Consider the following 25,267-nt stretch of genomic DNA (forward strand, 5'->3'; position numbering starts at 1 on the left):
TCCTGAAGGAGCTGTGTCTCTTGCTTCTGGTCTGAACTGTTTCCAGGAGTATTGAAAGCTGGGACATTCTATTAGAGATTCTTGGTAAGAGAAGAAATGAGAAGAACAACTCTTCAGGAGATGTGCTGGACTGCTGAGCACAGCACTGATTCTAAGAGGCAGATAAATTTCAGAAACATCTGTGTAGAAAACAAAATTCTATTCTGTGTACTTCTGTGATACAGTTTTCATATGAGTGTCTTTTCTAAAGGTGTTTCTCCACAGTAATTCAGAGTTTGTGAACGGTCTTTCTGGGCCACAGAAGTAGCTTAGTTGATGAAGTACTGTTTAGCTTCATTGCCTGGGGTTCACATCTAGTCAAATTTAAATCTCACTTGATTTTCCAAATAATGTAGCCTGACAGCCATGAATTTTGTGGTCATCTCTTACCTTCAACAGCATCTAATACTTGGTATGCTTCACAGCTGATGGTCAAGACCTTAAAACTTACATTGATCCTCTGAGGCTTAGCTTAGTGACAGAAGTTTAGTAGACATCATTATCTTTCTCCTTTTCTTAGTAGCTCAAGGAGGAGTGGGGACCTGAAGAGGAAAGGAATCAGTGAGTTTTATAGGGAAAGGAAAATGTATGTGGCTAACAGATTTTCTTTGGACTCGTGTGTATATTTTAAAACATCTTTTTAAGATCTGATCCTGCATTAATAGTAATAGTGTTTTGTTAACAAAATAGTGTGGTATCTATCTGTGCTTGTTACTCACGTCTTCCATCATCCTTTTTTTTCTGTAGGCACATGAACAAATAACTATAATTATATGTCTATAAGTGACTTGTAGTTTGGCTGTATCGGGTGGTTTCTAAATGCATAAATAAAATATGTTCCAAAAAATAATGAATGAGTGTACAAAGTACTGATGGTCATATGTGTGTATGGATCCTGCTTAGAGAAATGTTATTGGACACATAAGACTTGATGAAACTGTTGAGAGTGTGTTAGACTGCTCTGTGAAAACTGAATGAGAGTATTGTAACAATGACCTGAGTGCTTGATACCCACTAATCACTAAACGCTGTGTTTCTTTCAATAGACTGTGCTTCTATCTGTGGTTCTTGTTTTCTGTGAGTTTTATTTAGTAAATGTATAAAACTGAGTCATACCTCTTTATTTGTAAACAAAGAGAAGTTTTTGTTGCAAAGACACTTCAGCCAGGGAGCAGAGCCAGGAAAGTCAGTTCAAGTCTTAAAGTATTTTTACCTTCCTACTATCTTATCTCATGCTTAAAACAGATAAATAGACTTACATCAAGCTCAAGACTCCCCAAAGGATATAAGCGTGATCCTTTTCCTTCTGTGCCAGTGGGATAAGTCTCTCTGGATGACACAGTCTCACTTCTTTCCTAGTAGTTTTGGGTTTGGAAAGTGTATGGAGTGCCTTTTCTCTTTGACCATATGTCTTATTTTTTTCCCTTGGTACCTCTGTTCATGGGTACCGTACTGGCATGCATACCCTACTGGCATGCACACATTGCTGTGTGGTTTTACTTTTCTTTTAATTAATTTGGTAAAGTGAAGCTGATTGTATTCCTACATTTCAATTTGCTCTTGTTCTGAAGATACGCTGTGCCCAGACATGCTGTCTTTTTAGGATTCTAAGGTAAGGCTGTGGGTAAATGTGAAAATAGTGAGTCTCCCCTTTTGTGCTTCAAAAACACTGATTTCTGTGTAAAATAGACCTTCAAGGGACAGTAATTGTAGGATGGCAGAAATTAATTATTTGGTGCTTGAAAGTCTGAAAACTGAAGGCCGTCATCCTGTGCCTTCTCCCGTTGCCCACCCCTCGTGGTACGCCTCACCCAGAGCTTCTGAGCAGGTTTACAGTTTGAGTTGGAAGGCCTTCTTAGTTCACTCCTGCCACGTGTTTTCCATAGTACTTCTGTTCTTTACATTGAGTTTTAATTTGGGAGTGGTCACTAGGTTGTTCTTTAAATAGCAGGCACTGTGATTTAGTCTCCCTTTTGCTATCTGCTGTGGTTTAATGAGTGCCTTATCTTTGTTATTTAACTGCATTTGTTAGCCCAAAAATGAGCAGGTGATTTTTCTGCCTTTGGGATTATTTACTTTCTTGATATTTTATCCTGTACTTGTGTACTGTTGTGAAAAGTGTGAAGAAATACTCTTGAATCAATATTTTGTATTGTGGCTTGAGTTTATTAGGCTCTTTAATACCTCCACTTTAGTACGTGGGTTGATATGGAGCAACAAAGAAATGCTTCCTTTTAGAAACATGGTACTGTTAAAAAAAAGGGCAGCTACAGCACACAGACTTTCAAATATAGGTAGGGAGGTTCCAGAAATATTTGGAAATTCTTAGATTGAAATTGTGTCCTAAACTAGAGCTTGTGCAAAGCAAAAATGTGGGTTTTTTCATACTGCTTTCAACAGGTGAGACTATTATAACTGAAATAATAAAGTTTTTCTTATGACCTTTGCCTTAAAGATTTTGATACTATTTTGTGGCTAAGCCTTTCTACTAGTTTTTCTAGATTATTTTTTCCTTATGTATGGAAGAATCCACGCAGACAGCAGGAGACAATTCTTCTTAAGCTATTGAAATTATCAAAACTGAATAAAGGTACAAATCTTGAATAGTCCTTGGATTCGTTAGTTCTTACATAAAAATAAAGTGTCACTTCATTTCTTTTCCCCTACTGTCTCTCGCCCTGTGGTACTCCCCCATACTAGTGAACAGAATACCCTGGGTGGTGTTCGTTGCCAAATGAGTGGATTTGGAGCAGTGGGCAGTAGAAGTAGAGGCAGAGCTAAACTCCTGCTTTTTCTTAAGCCAGTGGTGTCACTATACAGGGAAGGAAGGTAGGGAACGACTAGGAGCTGTGGTTTTTTTTTTTCTCCCAACATCCAGTTACAGTTTTTAAAAGCAGCAAGTCACTTAGTCTAGCAGGTCGAGCTTTGCAGGGCAGAGCATTCCAGGGAGAGGCTCCTGTTGTGAGGCAGTACATTGGAAACACTCTTAAATTGCAAATTATTGTTGCCTTTGTTATATCCGTCAGATTTCTTTTTTACGTAAAATGTAAGTTTTTGTGTCTAGGTTGTTTCTTGATCATGGTGCCCTTTGAGGAACTGGCTGTTTTATTTGAAGGACGGTCCTCTAAAACTAGGGAGGGGGTCATGTATTGGTTTGTGAAATGTGTATGAAAGAAGATCCAAGTGTAATTGAACATACGCAAATGTAAAGTACATGGGGATCTTAGTGAACAGTTTCCCCTTCTAACAGTGAAAATCTGTGAGGAACTAGTAAGATTGTTAAATTTTAGATGCACTGTCTTTAAAACATGGTTTTGACACATCTAACTATGATACGGAAAATTAAATAAAAATCTGCTTTAAAATAGTTATTTGGTATTCTAGAATCCTATGAAAATTTTAAAAGGCAACAAGGTGTTGATACACTATTCCAAGAGATAGTGATGGGTGTGTGTGTGAAGAGAGGACAGAATACATATATATATACACACACATATACCTGTATGTGTGTATATATGTATATGTATGTGTGCATATATATTTTTATATTAAAATATTTACATCTCAGTTTGATGCGTGTTTCAGCTGTAGTTCATCCTGAGCTGGAAATACCTGTGTGTACTGACCTCATTGCTTTTACTATGTTTTTGTTGCTGTCCAGAGTGGTGTCTGTAACAGCAAAGGAACAATTTACAGTAGTCTGCTCAATCCTGTTCTTCCAAAGCTGTTGTTTATTCCTGCCTTATTAGCCCTAGTTTCAGCCTCTCATGTTAGACTTCTCCAAGCTACCATATTCTTTATTGCATCCTCCCTGGCTACTTCAGCGCATCTAGTTGATTTCCCTTTTTCCTGCCTTCTGGCAGTTTCTTTCTCCTTATTTTTTTTTTTTTCTTTCCCCCCCAGTTGCAAGATACCTTTTAAGCCACTTCTTTTTATTTTTTTGCTGACACTTGTTTATTGTCATAATCTGCCCAGCTATGAGTTATCCCAGTTTCCTGGTTCTCTCCGGTTGTGCTCCTGAAATACAAACGCTCAAGTCCTGCTTTCACACTGCATTCTTCGTTCTTGTTATATGGGACTGGCTTCTTTTTTCGGAGGACCGGTTGCTTCTTGGTGTGTAAAGGAAAGGATGTGGAGTGCCTGTCTTATCATTGTCTCATTTTATCCTCTTCCAGATCACTTTTCAAGCCTTCTGGTGGTTTGTTTGTGGGTGTTGGATTTTGGGATATTTTTTTTTGTCTTTCATTACCTCTTAAAACAGATTTTCCTGAGTTTTAACAATAGCACTGTCTTTGTTCATCAAGAGTCTTTGTACTTACCCTGAAGAAATATGGTTCAAAATCAACATTGAGCTTTTTTTAAAAAAAAAAACAAACAACAAAAAAACAAAAAAAAACCCAAAACACACAAAACAAACAAAAAAAACCCCAAGTTAACTCAAGGGCACCTCTCTCCTTCTGTCTTTTATCTGACAGTTTTTATTTGTCCATACTGTGATTTCTCATCAAGCAGGGATGTTAGCTGAAGTGTGTCTTCAAGGTTGAATGACTTTATTAACAATTAGACATTCTGGCACTAGAACTTGCCTTTTGTGGAGATTAGTAATGAAAAGTCATGGTCTTGACTTGATGTTGGTGTTGGAGAAGGTATCTTGCTACTACTGTCTTGAAGGACAATTTTTCTTCTTTAGTATCTGTTGGAATAGGAATAGAAGTAAGAAAGTAAATACCTTGTGGCCTACAGTTTGTATTTTATTGATGTAAGGCTTTCATTTTTGTTGCTTAAAGTCTTGTTATCACTTTACTTGCCTTTACATATTTTGACAAATTTTTTTTTGTCTTCTGTATTTTTTTTTCCTTAACTGAGACAGTGGATAAGTCTTTGTAAGTTGGTCACTTCACACGTGTCTTGGAACTTGGAAATAATAGAAAACAAATAGATGAATTTTTAAAGGATATCTTACTTTCCATTACACTGTCACATTAAAATATTTCTCTTGTTTTGCTTTATGGTAAATAATTTATTACATTTTTGGCTAGTATTCAAGAGCTCTATTTTTTCTTTATTGTGAAGAGCAAAATCAAATTATGTAATGCAAACTAATTTTTTTCTATTTGTGGGGAATATTTCAAGGTAAAAATTATTATGTGTCTGTAGGAAATGTTGAAGATCTCCATGTTTTTTTGCACTACACAAATCATTACAGTGTAATGATTCTGCCTTTAGTAAGCCACAGCTTAATTAGGAAGTTAATTTTATGGGAAGAAGAGAAAATAATATTTAATGAAGCAGAGCACCTAAACATGGGCTATGATATAGAAGGAGGAATGACAAAGTAGTACTGAGATGTCCTGGCTTCTCCTTCTGGGTGGAAGATAGGAAGGAAGACTGGAGAAGAGGGAATGGTCCTGATAAACCAACGTGGGTTATACTTCCAGGTCTAATGACTAGTAGAATAGAAGTGTGCACAGTACACCATAAAAGCATAGTGTAGCGTATGGTGTAGTTTTTGCAACTGGTTATTTTATGATGGGAAAGTACAACAGCAGTTTATGGAGTATATAGAACCCAGCGTAGACAGAATGGTTTGGAAAGTGGTGAAATGTGCATTGGATTTTGGTATCTTCTGGTGTGTGTGCATGCATGCTTATGAGTGCCTGACTGTAGGACTGTTATTTAAAAACAAACCTCCCCAAATCCCTTCTTTCCGTATTTTCTTAAAATGCTCTGCAGGAAGCCAATAACAGTAAGAATGTTGTGCTGTTCAGGTGGTGCTGGGGTCCTAAGGAAAATGTATCCCTCTTCCCTCAGCTTTCTGTGTTCAGCCCTTCACAGATGTTTCGTCAGTTCTGACAGTTCTGTGTGCAAGTTTTAGTTTCTCTCAGTTTCTGAAATATGAAGCTAATACTTTTTTTCCAAGTTATGGTTACTCCTGGAAGACAGACCAGTGTCTTTTGTGAGTGCCTATGTTGAAGACTTTATGAAAGTATTTAGTAATAAATTTTCTCGCATGTGAGATGTAAGGCATGATGATGCTGATAAATGAAGTTTGGGTGTTTTTTGCATAGAGTCAGGCTTTCAGATTCGAAGAGCTTAACATCCTATCTGTTTCCTACATGTTTGGGATATAGAATATGCTTTCTGTGAATTCAGACTTAAAAAACCCCCCAAGTACTTAAATCTATCACTGCAGACTCCCTTTTTGTGCTTAATGGTCTTAACAGAATAATAGCAGTCTTCTTAACTTCTGGTATGATTAAAACTCTTTGAAATAGTGTGCATGGGCTATGTTTATAGAAATGAGATCAGAATTATTCTGTATGTCTGGTTCCAGAATGCCTCAAACTGTGATCTGTAAAGACTAGTAACTTCTGAAAACTTAGTCCTTGAGGAATTAACTTTTTCACTGGATGACATTAGTCTGGAGAATAGTGCAGAGGATGCTCCAAAGCAACTGGTGCAGTTAATAATAATGGTGTGGTCATAGCAAACGAAATGGTAGACATCTCCATATATCCATAGTGGGATAGTTTTAAAACTTAGTATTGATTTGGTCGCCATGATGAATTAAAGTTTCATACTTTTATGCACGTTATTTTAAGATTATAGTATTATGTTACTCTAGGTGTCTGTAGGGCTGTCATAATGCTTCTATTTGGTAAGCAGATATTCAGACTAATTTAAATCAAGCTGCAGTTATTTCTGTTTTATATAGTTTCTGTAAAAGGTGTGTTCTCATACTGTAGATTAGCAGTGCCTGTACCATAAGTTATCAGATTCACATTTTTAGACACAAATGGACCTTTGGCAGCAGCCTTATCAAAATCTGGTAAATCGGTGAATATGGATTAGTTCACAAGGAGGATAGCTTTGAACACTGACTAGAAAGATCTACCCTTTAGTCTCTTTGTTTCAAGGGCCAGACAGTGTTGTGGTGATACATAGTGTGGAATGTCAGTAATGAATCAGTTGTCTGAAATGTTGTCTTTTTGGTTAATTGCTTAAACTTCAGAATACATTTTTAATATTTGTTTTCTCTGTTTAGCTCTTTTCACTGATGGAGATGAAACCTCCTATTTCCCGAGCAAAAATGATTCTTATCACAAAAGCTGCCATTAAAGCTATTAAGGTAAAGTACAATAGAACCATCATGAAACTGTAGCAGTAGCAATGTTTTAGTATTTTACTTCTAAGTAAATGCGTCTCTGAATTTCCCAGTGTTAGCTTCATGGATAGTTTATTCTAGTTGGTGTTAAGAATGTTGTCAAAAAACGAGTGGGTGTTGAATATCATCTGTTGGTTTTAGACTAGTAGCATAGTGCCAGCTTGATTTTTTTGAATCATTGCTTTTTGATACTACACCCACTAGGGTGTTGTGATTTCTGTGTAATAAAATTTTAACTGTTGTAGGATGCAGCTGCACCTTAGCATATTAAAACATAGGGGACTTGCTTAGAAAGTAAATCCAGAAAGGTCTCACTAGTACTCTAGAAACAGTATGTCTTTTGTGTGCAAACTGACAGACTTCTGAAAAAGGATGGCTTGTTTCTGTCTGTTCTCCCCATAAAATCTTTTCCTCTTCTTGATTAACTCAGCTTGATAACATACTTCTTTTTAGAATGTGACTACAATATTTTGTTTGTAGTCTTTCCTAAATGGTAGTAAGTACAAAGAGTTAAAATATTTCTAAAATGGTGTGCCACTGTCAAGTAGATGATAATTTATGTATTTATTTTCCAGCTCTACAAGCATGTTGTCCAGATTGTAGAGAAGTTTATCAAAAAGGTAAAAACTAAAAAATAATCTCCTGACAAAGGTGTTGTCTGCATCCATTACTAGATATTATTATTAATGCTAGTAAATAGACAAAAAGGCTTCTGTTATTCAGGGATTGGGGGAGGAAATTCTGTTTTGCTAGGATATTATACATTTTGGTATCTCTTTGTCTATATAATCTCATTTTAGTTTTCTGTAACACATTAAGAAGAGGAGGTAAAAAAGTAGTAGAATTCTCCCTTCCTCCTCCACCCAGCAACTGGGGAGGAAACTGGGGGTACTGAACTTCAAATTAATTTTCACTAGCTAAGATAATACATATTTCCAGAAAATACAGTTTTCATGTTTGCCTAGGCATGTAGAACAGCAGCCTAGAATGTAATACTCATTAAACCAAACTACTGTGCCGCATAATGCCAAGTTCCTCTGAGGGAGCAGGAAAAATACTCTTTTTCATTCAGAGTCCTTCAAAGACATCCAAAAAGAAGGACTTCGCATTAAGTTCTGGAGAACAGAATTGGTGCAAGTAGTTCAGTGCATTTGAGTGTGAGGTAGCTTCATAGCAGGGATCTGACAGTGTGTGCTGTTATGTGGTAGACCTGTCATTGTGGTCACATGTTGTCAAGCTAAAGGTACTTGAAAAGCAGTGACTAAGAAGATGAAGGCTGCTTCAAGCTATCCAGGTGTGTTTACTCTGTCCCAAATGCAAAAGCATGTGTTTCACCTTTCTTTTCCATTTCTATAAACAAAACAAAAGTAAAGCACAAAGATTTCTACATAAAACAAATTAACTTTTATTTTTTCTACCCAAGTATACTAAGTATAGATTTTATGTAAGGATCTAAGGTGAATGCATGTTGCCTTGTTAGTATCACTGCATAACGGAAAATTATTTTTATGTTTTCAGTGCAAACCGGAATATAAAGTCCCTGGATTGTATGTAATTGACTCTATTGTTCGCCAGTCTCGTCACCAGTTTGGAACAGACAAAGATGTTTTTGGGCCAAGATTCTCTAAAAATATTACTGCCACATTCCAGTATTTGTATCTCTGTCCATCTGAAGACAAGGTACAACTATGTTTTTTCCAGTGTTGTTGTGAATTGATAACAGTGTTACTGTGGTGTTTCCACTTATGTGAAAGCAAATCTGGTGATTCTCTATGTCTATGGTAGTGAATGTTGTTATATAAGATGGTGAAACATATGCTGAGAAAGATTATTAAAGGTGATAAGTAAATTAAAGTTCTAGCTAAAATATTGATATTGCCTAACTTCATTGGGGTTTTTTTGCCTATGCAGATACTTCACCAGTGTGTGTCACTATGCCAAAACTTTTCTTCTTGAGGCTCCTTCAGGAAAACTTTTTATGGAAGGTGGTGTCTACCACAAAAAGAAAGGAGAAGGTGTTACAGGAGAAGCTCCAGTGTTGTAGGCAGTGATGGTTCTGCTCCCAAATATTTTCTAAGAAAATCATCATGTTGATTTCCTCTGTCTTTACGAATCCCATACCTGAGAATTCCATTGCTGCTCTCCATTGTCAATACTTGTTTAAGGCTACAGTTTTCTTAGTTCTGCTGTACTTGCTGATAGAACAGAAGCTCAGAAAGTATCTTGAATTCATGATGGTCCAGCGTGCTACCAGCAGAAGATGGCTTTTATGCCCTCTGTCAGAAAAATTTCAAAAGACTCCTAAGATAAGTGTTTTAGAAGTTGCTGGTTGGTTTCCAGAAAGGTACCTACTCGCTGTTTGTCTTAATTGTAGTCCTGTAAGAGCAAAATACTGTTTTTCTAACTGACTTTTCCCCTAACTTTCTAACTAAGCTTTTGAAAGGCTTTGATGCTCTGTAGTTTTCTAATGTGGAACATTTAGGCCTTTAGGCCTTTAGTCTGATACTCCGGAGCTTCTTGCTTAATGCTCTGGTGAAACAGAGCAGTCCCTTTTTGTTTCTGTCTTTGTGCTTACCATTTTGTTCTTCTAAATAAATTAGACTATCCATCTCCTTTATGGAAGTACTTGATATCTCACTGCTAAAATAATTAAGATGCTTTCCACTAGGGGAGTAATACTATTTATATCACACTTGCTTTAATGAATTTCCAGTACCTAAACAAAAAAAAACAATCTGCAGATACACAATCACTGTGGTTGATATCCAGATGTCTTTTTTTTTTTTTTTAAACAGCCTTTCTGTAAGATTAATATGTGACTGAAGAGTATTAAATTTTTCTTTTTTTGTCCTTCATATTATTTTCAGGTCTTCTGTAGAGATAGAGTACCCATAGCCAAAAAATGGTGCTGTTTTAAAATTAACTGTTTTTTGGACCAAAATCTAATTTTAAAATAGCCATTTCAGGTTTCTCTCTAATTGATCTTACTGTAGAAAACATTTTGTGAAATTCTTTAATCACTTAGCTTATGAAATGTATGGGTATATATAACTGAGTCACTGTAAGGCATTTTATTGTTGAAACAAGAAGTAACAGAATTGATTCATTCTTAGCAGCTACAGTAGAAGTAAAAAGTGCTTAAAACATATGTATGTGCCAAGTCAGGAAGGAACAGGTATGTCAATATAGCATGTATTCTGACTTTTACCTGCTTGCGTGTTACAACTGAAGTAGCACATCTAGTTAGATATTATTGTTTAATACTGGGCTAAAGAAGGAAAGACTAATTTCCAGCTTGTTCCTGAAAGCTTCGTTATTCTTAATGTTAAAAAAAATAAATGAGCTTAAAATAACAGCTGACAATCAGAGGTTCCCATTTAGTCTTTCTGTAGTGATCAGTTATACTGTTTTCCATTGCTTTCCTGATCTTTTGAACAATGGTTGAGATGGGTTTTCTGGTGTCAACATAGAATTGGTTGTGTTAGTAGGAAAAAATTTAAGCAAACAATCTTCTAACTTTAAAGCTTTGTTCTAGCATTTTATGGTCTAATTGCCACTCTCTTCATATGAGTTTTCCAGTTCATCTTCATTTTCCTCTGTCTTTCATGTTACATTCTTTGTTTGTTTATCACCATCTGTGAAGAAATGGTGGGGCTGATGTGACTAACTCTGTTGTATATCACACCTGGATTTTCTGACTGGCTGGAACAGTTTTAGAAAAATCGCACAAGTTTACTTTTTATTAAGGGGGTTAGTAAAATAAATTGTCAGGTTTTATCTTTGCTGTGTAGAAGGTCCTGCTGACCTGTGTGACAACATAGGGGTTGTTAAAAGGGTATGCCTGATTATGTTGAACTCCTATACTGTTCAAATCTTTCTTCTCAGTGTACAGAAGATAAATTTGGAGGTTGTGAATTAGGAAAGCTGTATTTAGCATTGATGCTTGCTTTTGTTTCAACAGAGTAAAATAGTCCGTGTCCTGAACCTTTGGCAGAAAAATGGAGTATTTAAAATTGAAATAATTCAGCCTCTTCTGGATATGGCAGCAGGAACTAGTGCCACTGCACCAATGACAGAAAATGCTACTAATAATGAAGGTATGAATAGCTTTATAACTTCCTCTTTTAAAAAGGCAAATGATAATAGCTTGTTTGCTTTTACATCAAAGCACCTACTAGTAGTTTCAACAGTGACATTAATAAACTCAAGTTTGTGGTCACAATTATGTGGAGCAGCTGAACTCGTTCTAAATAAATACTAATACTGTGTTTCAGAAATTATCAGAATGTGAATGCTTATTTGGAAAATACCTAAAATTTATATCATGTGTATGCATCTGTACATACATATGTGTACACTTTACTTACAGATGCCTTCAATGTCCCCTCTTTAAAAAGTCTTGGGTTTTTTTTCTTTTGGTCTGAAATATTTTTCTGTTGTTTCTCAATTTTTTAATTCTGCTGTCATTTTTTAATGCTAGAATCTGGATCAGTAAAGCGTGTTCTTATGTGTTAAGAGCTTCATCTTTCTTTGAATCACATTAGTATCTGAATGCAACACTTCAGACTCTTTCAATATGCAGCCCCAAAACAATTAAACTGATGTTTCAAATCCAAATTCTTGAACAGTAAATTTACGCCTGGCAGTAGGCTTTTACGTGGCCTACTGGAGGAAAACCACTGACCTAAAGAGTGAAGTAATGACGGAATGCTCACAGTGTTTTTACTGACCTGTTTTATGCCACATAAAAAGCTGGTAGTGAGGTTACGGAATTGTGGAGGAGAATATGCATACCACAATTCTCTCGTTCTCTGGAGGGCCTTCTCTTTGAGTTTGTGCTCTATATTTCAGACTTAGCTTTGGTAACTTCCGTATTTATTGCACTCCTGTATGTCAGAGTAGGACTTGCAAAAAATGTGTTGGAGTGAGTGAGGTGTCGTGACAGACAACAAAATAATGATGCACAGTAGTATAAGTGAAATTGTCTCCAGTGGTGTTTAGGAAGGTGTATCTATTGACATGGTTTATGAACATGGCAGGGCAGGGGGGAGGGAATGTCTTAGCATCTGAGCTTGGTTGCACCCTGGTAGCTGTACAATTTCATTTTGATGTGACAGGTGAGTGGCACTATTTTCCCATCTTCGTCTCATCACTAGTAGCTAATAGGTGGGTGCCTTCTGCATAGATTTTAATGTAGAGTTACTGCTTTCAGTGAGATTATTTGGATCCACCAGAGGGGATAATTTGGCCCTGAAATAAACATGCTAATGAATATTAATAAATATATTAATACATTATGTGAAATAGAATCTCTCTAGCTAATAATGCCACAAAGTCTGTTTAGCCAAAAAAAGAGAGAGTCATGCAAATTTTCTCCCTTGAGCAAGCAAATATCCTTCTGAATATATACAGGAAGTAATTTGGGAGTTAATTTATATTTTGAAACAATCACATATATTTTTGCAGTACTTTTATGTAGCATCTGACTTCTGGGAGAATATTATTCAACACATTTGCTGCTTGCTGCGTGTCAACACTGCAGTTATTTAAACTGCAAACATGAATGATTTTAAAGAAGCTGGTATTGTGAAGCAAACATACTTGCTTAGTGTCCCAAACTAAAACATATTTCTGTTTGTGGAGTTTTTTTAACTGTTTCTCCTTGTACAGTTTTACAGGTGTCCATTAAAATATGTTTGCTAAAGAATAGTTACTTGCTTACAGCATATAGGAATTGATAGTGTTACTGCTAATTTGCTTTGTACTGGCAAAATGTTTATTAAAAAAAGCATTATAATCTAAAGCAAGGAGAATGGGAAAGCTGCATGTGTAGACAAAGCTAATAGCATGTCTTAAAATGATATCTCGGTTTTAGTAAAGCTGAGTGGAAATGGGAGTCTTTTCCTCTAATAATTAGTAAAAAACGATCTTTATGGTAGGAGGATTTTGTCTATCAGATGCAGGTTGGTCTTGTGCCTATGCAAAAGTGCCATGTGAAAAACCTTATCAAAGAAAAAGAGTTGCTTGTAAAATATTTTTTGAAAACCTTTCATTATTATCAGACATTTCAGCAAATGTTCAGTTACTGCTAGAAAATAGAAAATATTAAGAGAAACACAGTTCTTAAAATGAACTGTTAGATGATTGATTTTAAGTATTCATCCAAAAGAATGAGTCCAGAACTTCATAACCAGACCTAACATTTTAAGTGCATTGATGCATATTGCTTAACACTGTTGGAGTGATAATTTTTCTCTTTAACTGTTCCAAAATGTACAGTTATAAATTTTGAGTTGTGGTATAAAGGGCCATGCTGGACTAGCCTTTATATAGGCTGTTTTTTTATTTGTTTTCTTTCTTAGTGTATATAATGCACAGATGTGAGCAGTGAATGGAGCAGTTAAAGGCAAAATTAATATAATATGCAATGGGGGTAGTTTAGATAGGACTTTCTGGGTTAAATAGAGTATTGTAGATAGTTGTTTTGAGGAGGTAGGTGGAAGCAGTGAAGAGTAAGGTGAATGTTTTGAAGTAACGTAGTGCTTTCTCAATTCCAATGAAACTCTCAGGTTCGCCACCCCCTCCAGCAAAGGTTCCTTCTGAGCCTCCTCAAGTTACTGCTAACTCTGTACCTACTGTGCCACAGTTGCCCAGTTCTGATGCCTTTGCAGCTGTAGCTCAGTTGTTTCAAACAACGCAAGGACAACAGGTAAGCTGTTTATATTGGTTCCCTTCTAACTTCAGTTTTTATGTTAAATGAGGGGGGAAAGATGGAAGCAATATATTTGATTTAAAGCAAAACAAAAAGCTTCTCTAAGGTCTTCAGTGGAAAACTTGTAGGAACCAAAGTCAGTATTTGAATGATCCATGACCCTTCTATCCAGTAATTGTGGTAATTGAGGACAATTCAATTATATGTTCCTAAATAATTAGTTCTGAACTGATATAGTTACAGAGTTTCAAGAACAGGCAGAATATATCAAACAACATACTGAGTTTTATTGACTGGTCTACTTAAACCTTTGCAGCGTTGACAGGCGTGAATACTGAAATCTTGGGTTCTGCTGAATTTTGCCGCTGAACTATTTAAAAAAAGTGACTTTTCGTCTTGCTGAAACTTCTCCATAGTTCAGTCAGGTTGTTGGTGATGTTCCTCCTGTGCCATAGTTTGGTTTAGTGTAAAATTTATATCCTGCAACTCTTTCAATACCATGTATTTATGTAAGAATATGTACTTAATACTATATATGTTTTTGTAGCTTCAGCAAATTCTTCAGACTTTTCAACAGCCTCAAAAACCCCAGTCACCGGTCATAGATAACACTGTGATGGCTCAGGTTCAAGCTATTACTGCTCAGCTGAAAACTACAGCAGCACAACCACCAGAACAAAAAGCTACTTTCCCACCTCCTGAGCAAAAAACATCATTTGATAAAGTAAGTCTTCTCTGTGTCTGACTTCTTCAGTTCATCAGAAAACTGTTTGATGGATGCCTCAATGCGCTCCATTTGTGAGGAGAAAAATAGTGCAAATTTTGGTAGTTTTCTTTCTGTTTGGAGGTCAGCTTCCTGTTTTTATAGCCTTTGCATTTTCTGAAGTTGAATAAAAACTGGTTGCGGACAGCTTCTGGTTCTATATGAGAATACAGATTTTTTTTTTTTTTTGTCTGATTATAACCTTATTTTTAATTCCAGATCTGTTAGATATATAGTAAGACTTCAATAGTAAGGATATTTTGGCTGCCGATTATGTAAGATACTGAAAAAATAGTTGGCTCAATATAATTTATTTCAGAAGCTGCTAGATCGGTTTGACTATGATGATGAACCAGAAGCAGTGGAAGATTCAAAGAAGGAAGATTCAACTCCTTCTCCTTCAGTTTCTCAGCCAGCTTTGTAAGTTTTGTGCTGTAACAAAATTAACAGATTTTGTTCTAAAAATCTTCAGATTAGAGATCTGATTAAAATTCCATGTTAACTTCAGTGCTTAACTGTTGCAGTCCAAAGTTAAAATGCTGTTAACAGCTTTTGGTGGGGTGGGGTTTTTTGTCTTTTACTTTGGTAGGTTTGGCATGTTGCACCATTGGTTGAGGAATATGTTCTGTAGAGAAGAGTTCAGTTTTGGCTTCAGGATGAATTCCATGTTTTTATTTCACATCTGAGCGTGTCAGGGCATTGTTAGTAATCAGCTGGCTTGATTTGTTGGCTGGGGAAAAAGGTGCTATTCCAAACATTGTGGTAGTTTTAACTATTTAAAAAACTAAAATTGGCTTTGCAGCTTTACATTCTCAAACATTAAATACCCATGCAAACTAACTCAGGCTCCTCTTTCCCTTTTGATGTGCATTATGATAAAGTCTTAAATTACATGATCACATACTAGTTTTTTCCACAGGACCTCTCTCTCATTCAGTGCACAGGCTGGATGGTGCTCAATACCTGGGTTAGTCAATATTTCTTTTTCCCCTGCTTCAGTATGTGGCCCCATGTCTTATTTTCTGTATATGCCATCCAAACCCACTTCTCAAAAACGCAATCACTGACTTTGTCGTTAGCTTTCTTACTGTGTTTATCACTGAGCACTTTAATGTTCCACAAATATTAGTTAATTAAAATGCCTTTTAAGTAAATTGGTAGTATTTACCCTATAATACCGATGGAACTCTGGAGTACAGAAAGATGAGGCAGGTCAAACATAAAGACTGCTTGTGTATGCCCAGCTAGAGATGATTGGACTAGGCTTTTCAGCATGTTTATGTTCTGTTTGTAGCACTTCAAAGCCTTTGTCCTTAGTACCTTCTAGTTGTGTAAGATGCCTCTGAAGACTGGATCCCAGTAGTCTCATTTTGGGGACACAAAATCAGAAATATTCTATATGAAACACTGATCTGTCCAGAGTAATCTAAGAATTGTATGGCACTCATGTCTTAAAATACTACAAAGTTACATTTCACATCAACATGAAATTCCTTTATCTTCCTGAAATCCTGTTTAGTTTCTCACAGAAACTGCATCCTGTAAAGAAGTCCTATTAACTGCACAGATTTCATTAGTTCACTGAGCACTGTCCATTCTGTGTGTTGAATCAGGAATTGAATGGCATTACTGTAATCCTTGTGTGATAATACATATCCCTTTCTCCTCTGCCCTAAATTCCTCTCAAACTAAATTTTTTTTCCCAGCAAAAGTATGGACATTTTATTTTCCTTGAGGAAAAGGCTTACTTCTTTCGTTTCCAAAAGAGGAACTGGAAAGGAAGACAGTTAGCCTAAGGCAGACAAGCCTTTAGCAAGATCTTACAAGCACAGAGGGGAGAGAGGATTAGACCTTTATGTAACATTTCTAAGGACTACTCTTACAGTGGATAAAAGATATGCCACTCTTGCTCCCTTTTTGTTTTCACTTTTTAGAGAGGAAATGGTATCATAATAGAGATACTTTTTCTGTCTAAATTTGAAGCAAAAATGTGTAAACGTACATTGGAATATGTAAAATAAGGGCAAAAAAATCTGTGTGTCTACTGACTTACCTCTCAAAAATATTACTCGTTTCAGTGGATTTCCAGGAGAAGGTATACAACAGCCAGTATTTCCTCAACTCCCAAATATGGATCCTTTTCAGCAGCGAATGATGGGAATACAACAGGATCCAATGCGTCACCAGGTAACTTTAGGATTTTCCCTTGTCCTTCGGTTGTGTTACATTTTAGGTCTTCTGGTGTTTTCTTTGGTGAAGAAGTAAGGAAGTGGTGTTCTTATTAGTGAAGAGTGAATATGGCTTAGCCCTCCAACTTTCCCAAGAAACATATTTTTGTTCTCTGTTCTAGTAAAGCTTTGAAGAACAAGATTTTTAGTTTATACATCAAAATGCTTCACCTACGTCATCTTTCTCGGGCTTCTGGTCTTTTATTGTGACTTCAGAGCAGAGATACAATTTTACTTTAGCAAAATGAGAAAGCTAATGTATTTTTTTTTCCTCAATGGAAGTTTTCATGTTTTTTCTTCTCCAAAGGTTCCACTTCCTCCTAATGGGCAAATGCCAGGTTTTGGTCTCCTGCCTACCCCACAGTTTCCACCCATGGCTCAGCCTGTGATTCCACCAACAGCACCTGTGCAGCAAACTTTTCAGTCTCCTTTTCCAGTACAGAGTGAATCACACATGCAAAAACCACATCAGCAGGTGAGGACCCTCTTGCAATAAACTAACTTAAATGCTCTCATTCTATAGTTTAAGTGGGAACAGATGTTCTGGAGTGGGAAGCCGTAGATGATTTGGGGTAGAAAGGAAGGGCTGTGTTGAACTTTGTGGAGTTTTTGAGGTTTTTCAGCACATTTGAGCATTTTATGTATTGTTTTGGTGACTGACTGCTTTATTCTTCAAATTTATTGTGTTGTAGTTTACTTATATATATGGCTTAAAGTAATTTCCTATAACATCTTGGAGAAAAGTTCTCTAGTAGACCGGTGTTTTTGATCACAGAGCAAGATCCACTGACTGACTTTAAGGAATATGATCATATTTTGTGGAGATACCTGCAGTGATTAAATTGACTAAAATGTGGAAAAAACAGTAATTTGCAAAGAAAATTGAAGTTTTGTGTAAATTTTTTTTTAATGTTTTTGCAGTGGTTGTATTAAGTTAATTTAATACTCAACTGTCTCCCTGTTAGTGACTACAAAGTAGTGGTAAAGCTTCTGAGGGGAGTTGCAATACATTTTAATTTCACATCTGTGAATGTTCAATATAATTTTAGTGCTATTATGTAATTTAGTCTAGGCATAAAATGAAATTAAATGCTTGCACTACTCACCTGTAACACCAGTCAACTTAATATTTTAGGCAATGGAAGTGGAACAACCAACTGTTCAAGAGGGAAAACGGCATGTTTCTGATAACAGAAAGTCAAGATCTAGATCTGCATCAAGGTAAATTAGTGAAAGTTCTTTTAGTGAGTGTAAATGTTATATCTAGTATTGGATTTTAACATAAGGAACTTAAGTGTGTCATGTTTGAAGACTTGAAAGTGCTTTACTAATTCTGTAGAAGTACTGAGGAGAGTTATGCTGATTATCTGGAGCTCAGATAATCTGGTTCTATGCTGCCAAATGTACTGTGGGGGTGGTAGCTTCTGAGATGACAGTAAATAGTTGAGAGGTGAGCTAACTCCTTGAACTATTCATAGAGCTCAATTTTCAGTGCCTTAGGGCATAGTCCTGTTACCTGTATTTCAAGTTGGCTTCTTGGGTGCCCTCCTCAGCATACTTTCTTTGAGGTCATAGAATCATGGAATGGTTTGGGTTGGAAGGGACCTTAAAGATCATCTACTTCCAACCCCCCTGCCATGGGCAGGGACACTTTCTGCTAGACCAGATTGTTCAAAGCCTCATCCAGCCTGGCCTTGAACACCTTCAGGGATGGGGCATCCACAGCTTCCCTGGGCAACCTGTTGCAGTGTCTCAGCACCCTCACAGTAAAAAAAGTCTAATCTGCATCTACCCTCTCAGCTTAAAACCATTACTCCCTCCTCCTATTGCTACACTCCCTGATAAAGAGTACCTCCCCATCTCTTCTGTAGATTGTTTCTTTTAAGTGCCCAGTTGTGCTGTTCAAGTTGAATTCTACGACTAATGCCAAAAGACGCATTTAGCTGAAGAGTCCATTTCTATTTCATCTAAGGATTACTTACAAGAAATTACTGTCTGTGAATTCTCCATATGGACAACACCTGTGAAATTTCTTGGTAAAGTCAAAACTGTCAAGGGCTGTATTTGAATTCCCCTTCTGGAAGAGAGAAAAAAAAGAAACCCTTGCAATCTCTTACTCTGAGGGGAGTTGTGAATAAATACAGCTAAATATTATGTGTACATCAGTGCAGTGGTAGTCAGAAATAGATTAGTGACTCTTAAGTCTTGTGACCCTCTGAAAGTCATCTACCTTCTAAGGAAAATTGGTTATCTGTGTGGTTCTCTTTTATTGGTAGTAAGTTCAATGCCCATCAATACTGAGTAAATTTTAGGGAAGCAGAATATGATAATTTAATTTTGTCTGTGCTCTGAAGACACTTTTCTTATGAAGAAATCTGTGATTCAGTGTACTGTGGGACTTTGCCTATCACAGAGGCAGTATTTCATGTCTCAGCTGACCTAACAAATCTAGCTCCAGTATTAAAGCAAAGCTATCTGCTAGTTACAAGTCTTCTCCTTTGCCAAGCTTCTTTGAAGGTTTACTTTCTCTTCTAGACCTTGAGTGGGTTAAAATTTGAACATGATGTAAAATACAATTTCACTGGTGCAATTTATTTTTAATCTCTTTTTTAGCCATTCTTTTGTAAAAGCAGTAAATAATTTTCCTCATTTAAGCAGATGTCATCTTTTTCTGTGTTAATGTGGGCATAGTTTTGATAGTCAGCTTCAATCCAAAATAAATAGAAGATAAGAAATTGAAAAATATTCAACTGTTCAGCTGGAGTGCATTAATAAGCTACTGTAATAATTTATTCTAGTTCTAAAGGTATGTGAATGAACTTGGTTTGGTTTGGGTTTTTGGGAGGGGGGGGAGGGTTTGATTGGCTGAACGCTTGCCTGGTTATTTAAATAGATATATGAAATAGTTATCTATCTGTCAGCATCTGGGTCAGCGAGATTGAGCATAAATGGTTGCTGGTTTAAACCAGGTCACCGAAAAGGAGGCGTTCAAGATCTGGCTCCCGATCCCGAAGGTCACGTCATCGTCGATCTCGATCTCGGTCCAGGGATAGACGCCGACACTCTCCTAAGTCTCGGTCACAAGAAAGACGAGAACGTGAGAGGGAGAGAGAACGCAGGTCAAAAGGCCTTCCTCAGATTAAATCAGAAACTGTTAGTGGTAAGTTTATTATTTCTCTTCATTGTTGGTGTAACTCTGCAAATTTTTGTATTACCATTTTTCAGATGCTAAACATCTTCCTGGTTCATATATGGAATTTTTTTGTCTGTGCCCAGTATTTTCTTTAATGAATTTTAGAGTTTTGTGAAGTTGAAGCTATTACAGTAAATACTGTGACGATGTAAAGTGGAATACTAACAAGAGAAGTATTTTAGAAAAACAGTAAATGTCAAAGAAGTACACTTTTTGTATCTATTAGACTGTTTTGTAAAATTTAATACTGACCAGTCCACACTTACTTCCATGTGTGATACCTGCTCAGAATATCCCAGAAGACAACTCTTAATCTGATGTGTGCTATTTTTTAAATTTTCTATTCCTTTTTTTTGGGTTTAATGCTATTTGATAGAGGTTCCAAGACTCATCTAAACAAAATAAAAGTAAACTATACTGTGGTTTATTTTCTGAACTGTTGTAAAGAGTTAAATTCACCACACATCATTGTACTTCCTTTGTCATAGTAGACAATTGGGCATTTTTGGAATATCTCCCAAGTTGGAAATATTTTGGTTGTAAAATGAGGAAAGAAAAAGCTGAAATAGCGTGTTTTTCTTTTCCTTCCTCCGAGACATGTAAGGTAAAGCAGATTGAGCAACAAAAAGTTGAACGCATTACTGTGATTTTTCTAATGATTCAATGTTGTGTGTGTCTCAAACCTGGAGGGGAGCTTTGACCTAGAAAACATATAGACTAATGTTCAGATTTCTGAAATAATCCTGACTTTGACTATCTATAGACAAAAGGTAGTAGTTGTCTTCTGAATATTCCTAGGTAGTGTAAAATCTTCTCTGGAGTCATCAAGCATAATGAGAACTTCTTTTTTTTTTGCATAAAAGGGACAAAAACTAAAGAGTTTTGACTAGCCAAAACCTTGTGAATGACAGCGCTATTAGTTTAAAAAGACTGCAAAGAGTTGGTAGCTGTTAATTAAAAGCTTTCTGGCAGTAGTGTGAGATTTTTTTGCCAACATCTCTTCCAGATTCTGTCATATAATGCTTTGTAGGCTTGCAGTTTTATATGACTTAGTGGGGAAAACACAGATGAGTACTAAATGTTGCTATAGTAGTCTTCAGTGAATGTCACGCTTTGAGCTTATCTGCCTGTTTCATTACCTTGAAGAATGAAGTGAGATGAGCTTGTTGCTTACTCTTTCCTGAAACAAAAAGCTTGTGTCAATAATTTCTCGCTTAACCATAGAAAGAAACAGCATTGAACAGGTTACTAAAGAAATTAAAAGTTTGGGTTGCTCATTGTAGTTGAATTCTCACTGCATTGTGGAGGAAAATCTTGCTAGTAGTGGGTGTATCACCGTAAATAATCTAATCATCATCCTGCCAGTAAGTACCATCCATAACTTGTGGTGGTGGCCTGTAGCTTGGATTTCACACTAGGCAGAGTTACCTTGTTGTGAAATATCCACTGTACATGTTGGGTTATTTCATGGAGCATTGTTATCCGCGAAGCATATTTTTCCTTATTATGATGATTTGCAGAGCTCATGATCATCAGAACTTGCAGGTCACTTTAATATTAGTTAGCTAGAGACCTTCTTAGTGAGTGCATTCTAACAGTGATTCTGATGTAGTTGCTGTGGTTAATGCAGTTCCAGGCAAGCATGAAAAAGAGGTTTCTAGCAAACACTTCTAAACAAGTATAATATTTTATTTAATATTAGCTGGCATTTTCATTTGAATAACTATAACTTCATTTGAATAACTATTAACTTGATTAACTATTGAATTACTATTTTTAAATCACTGTTTTGAGATTTTAGCTTGTGAAATGTGTACTTCCAAGTGCTCTTACAATCTGTGTTAACTCTTTGTAGTTTGTAGTACTACGCTTTGGGTAGGACAACTTGACAAAAGGACTACTCAACAGGATGTTGGAAGTCTTTTGGAGGAGTTTGGCCCAATTGAATCAATAAATGTAAGTATAAAGGGTGCAGCATAAGCTACTTTGATATGCCTTAGTTACAAAAAGACTTTTCAGACCGTTTTAAGACAGCTTTGTTTTTGATATGTTCAGAAGAGTCAAGAGCTCTCATATACTATATGGTTGTGTTTTCTAAAGTGTGAACTCAATTAATTTGGCCACTTTGTAGAAAAAAAAATTAAAAAAAAGAAGGCAGTTGCTTTAGTTTCTTGCAATTTAAAAATGCTGTTGGGGTAATACAGAAGATTATCCAATTTTTGTAAAAAACATGCTTTCTCTGGAGAAAATTGAATGAGAAAAGGCTATTGAGGAGATGGGCAGAGAATGCATACGGTGCTACTGAGTTCCTTTTGTTTGAATACAGAAATATGGACTCTAAGCTGATGTTCTTGGTTTTTTTACTTGTTTCTCTTCTGTCATTTTAGTCATAAACATGAAGAACCATTAATATGCTTTGCTGTATTTAAGGATATTTTTATATGTAAATGATACCTGTGTTCTAGTAGCTGTAATATTTCTTTTAAACAAAGAAGTTACTGTAATTTTCTTGCTATTCCCAAAGAAGATTTTTCTCAAATGCATTACAAATAATTAAAATTGTTACAGAACTGCAGATAAAACTGAATGTGAAATGTATAGCTGGCAGTTTATGGTACATGGAATGAAGCAGATTATTAGAGTGTCTTGTTTTTTCCAACAGAGTAACTAATTGCAAAACCACAGCATTTGCATGAATCCTACTGTTTAACAGTTTTAAAGGATTAAATATACAACAGTTGTCCATATTCTCACACAGAATAGAGTTTAAAACTTTCCACATAAGAAGTTGTCATAATTTACTAGAAATTTTTCTTTCCAGAAGATACTGGCTATCTTAGCCTCTTAACCTAACATTCTCTTTCATACTTCCATAGTCCTTTTTGAAACACCTGCTGATGTTCCAGCTTACTGTAATTGAACACTTGTATGTTGTTAATTACTTCATTAATGTGCTAGCAAAACAAATTTTTTTTCTTAAAATACAAACAGATGATACCGCCTAGAGGATGCGCCTATATTGTAATGGTTCACAGACAAGATGCTTACCGTGCCCTACAAAAACTGAGCCGAGGAAACTTCAAAGTCAATCAGAAATCTATAAAGGTACTTCTTGGAAAATGTTGAGGTGTTCTAAAGTTACTGTAATGGTTGTAATGCATTTTCATCTATTCTAGACTTTTGGGTATCTTAGACTTTTATGTATTCTGGTATGGTATTCTGTAGACTTAAGTGAATGAACCACTTTTTTTATTGCTAAGTATTCTTCCTTTTCTGTAATGTGACTAGTGGAACTTGTATCAGTTTCCTTGAAAGATTGCTAACAATTGTCTATTTAACCAACAAAAATGGTGTTGTTTTAGTTATTACAGTGGACTCTGTCTTGTTGCTGGTTATTTGTCTTATAACTGAGTTTAATTATATATGGTAATCCTGTAAAGAGTACTAATAAATCAGGAAGAACGTGTTCATTAGTGAAGTTTTTCCTTTTGTAGAATGTTGTATTAGAGTGTGACATCGTCCTCTGAAGGGAAATAGAATTAATCTTAGTGACTGGGGAATGTTTGAAGAAACTGCCTTTATACATTTTACAAATTGTTTGCAAGAGTCAAGCCAAGAAATGGCTTGCTTTAAAAAGTCTGCTTAAAAAAACACTCTTATTTCAGGGTTGTAATGAACATATTTTTCCTGCTGTTTCAGTTAGAGTGTCTTTTGATTTTTAGCCTCAAATAGTAATGCTGATTTGTGAGGACAAAATAGTATATCGAATAAATTGGAAACATTTTACAGACTAAATGTATTTCTTTCCCCCAAGATTGCATGGGCTTTGAATAAAGGAATAAAGCCAGATTACAAGCAGTACTGGGATGTAGAATTAGGTGTTACTTACATACCATGGGACAAAGTAAAACCTGAAGATCTTGAAAGCTTCTGTGAAGGAGGAATGCTGGATAATGAAACTCTTAGTCCAGGTAAAGTATTGCTAAATCTTTAAATGCTTTTAAAAAAATTTTCCTTTGTGCTGGTATACTGAAGTTGGTGTGGCTGACTTTTCTGACTCGGAGGTACATATAAAATCCTCAAAATGCAGCATATGTAACCCATAGATTAGAGAAAGTTTGTAAGCCGTTAATGACAGTCCCTCATCAGGAGTTGTACAGCAGCGTTACAGTAGACTGGGCAAAAAATGCACATGGATACCAGGTGACCTGTCTTCTCCACTAGTGTTTGACCTTGATGGTAAAGTACAATGCAAGTGTGTTGTACTTGTTAGTCCCAGAGCCAGCCTGGTCATCACTGTTACCCCGCCTCCGGATTTGTGCAAGGCACCCTTAGCAAAAGAGCCTGCCTTTGGAGTAGTTGTGTAGCAACTGAGTTGACAGGAACTTTATAATTTCTAAAACAAGTGCCTACAGGTTTCACACTTGTGACATTTTCAGTTCCTTTAGCAAGTCTTGTATTTACAGTGACCTAAATAGAATTCTTGTTATTTTGTATGTAAGCAGTAAAAATATTTGGCTTCTATGGTTGTATTAAGAAAATGACACCTGTTATAATCAGCAACATTGACTCAATTACGGGTGTCAAATCAATGTAGAATCACTAATGTGCTTGCTGTTGTGATTTTAAAAGTATTATTAGTGAATATGGTACTTTAAAATTGACTTTAGGTTCTTCGACTTGGTACTCTAGACTACTGTGTTGATTTTAACCGTTGAGTGATTTGCTGTCTAGTTATTGGAATTTTATTTCAGGGTTTTGTCATTCTGTCCAATTTGCTCTGTTCAGGTGGTGCTTATTCTAAATAGTAGCATCTCTTCATAATAAATGCACAAAAATAAGTTGAGTGTGTATTTTAAGTGAAAGTCTAATGAATTATAAACATAACCTCAATGTGTTCCAGTCTTCTTAATGCTTTTCTCTTTCACATAATGTCTCTTCGCTGATCCCTTTTTTCTCCTTAACTGCCTTTTCCCAGGAAGTTCTGACAAACAATAGGAGCCATTTTTCTGCTGTAAAATTAGTTTAAAATTTAGTTTCATTTGTTTTGCTGGGATTCTCTATTGTTTCATTCTCCTTTTCATTTGTTCAAGACTTGAAAATGTTGGTTTTACAGAAGTTGCTTCTCAAATTAGTGAAAAAGCTGCTGCCGTCTTGCTCTAGAGCA

At 36.1% G+C, this 25,267-nt stretch overlaps 1 protein-coding gene across 1 annotated transcript in view; it reads left to right on the forward strand.

Annotated features, from left to right (window-relative positions):
* Nucleotides 1-7,088: 7,088 nt before the first annotated feature.
* SCAF4 (SR-related CTD-associated factor 4) overlaps nt 7,089-25,267 on the forward strand; it is a 34,536-nt gene continuing 16,357 nt past the window's right edge. The window contains exons 1-15 of the mRNA XM_010080309.1: nt 7,089-7,168; nt 7,780-7,824; nt 8,723-8,884; nt 11,166-11,301; nt 13,774-13,913; nt 14,464-14,640; nt 14,999-15,099; nt 15,599-15,646; nt 16,758-16,866; nt 17,215-17,382; nt 18,043-18,128; nt 19,877-20,067; nt 21,956-22,056; nt 23,092-23,205; nt 23,915-24,071. Of these exons, the coding sequence (XP_010078611.1) occupies nt 7,097-7,168; nt 7,780-7,824; nt 8,723-8,884; nt 11,166-11,301; nt 13,774-13,913; nt 14,464-14,640; nt 14,999-15,099; nt 15,599-15,646; nt 16,758-16,866; nt 17,215-17,382; nt 18,043-18,128; nt 19,877-20,067; nt 21,956-22,056; nt 23,092-23,205; nt 23,915-24,071 (1,807 nt within the window). The 5' untranslated portion in view covers nt 7,089-7,096. The remainder of the gene's footprint in view (nt 7,169-7,779; nt 7,825-8,722; nt 8,885-11,165; nt 11,302-13,773; nt 13,914-14,463; nt 14,641-14,998; nt 15,100-15,598; nt 15,647-16,757; nt 16,867-17,214; nt 17,383-18,042; nt 18,129-19,876; nt 20,068-21,955; nt 22,057-23,091; nt 23,206-23,914; nt 24,072-25,267) is intronic.

This window comes from Pterocles gutturalis, unplaced genomic scaffold (assembly GCF_000699245.1).
Source record: "Pterocles gutturalis isolate BGI_N339 unplaced genomic scaffold, ASM69924v1 scaffold10724, whole genome shotgun sequence".
NCBI lineage: Eukaryota > Metazoa > Chordata > Aves > Pterocliformes > Pteroclidae > Pterocles > Pterocles gutturalis.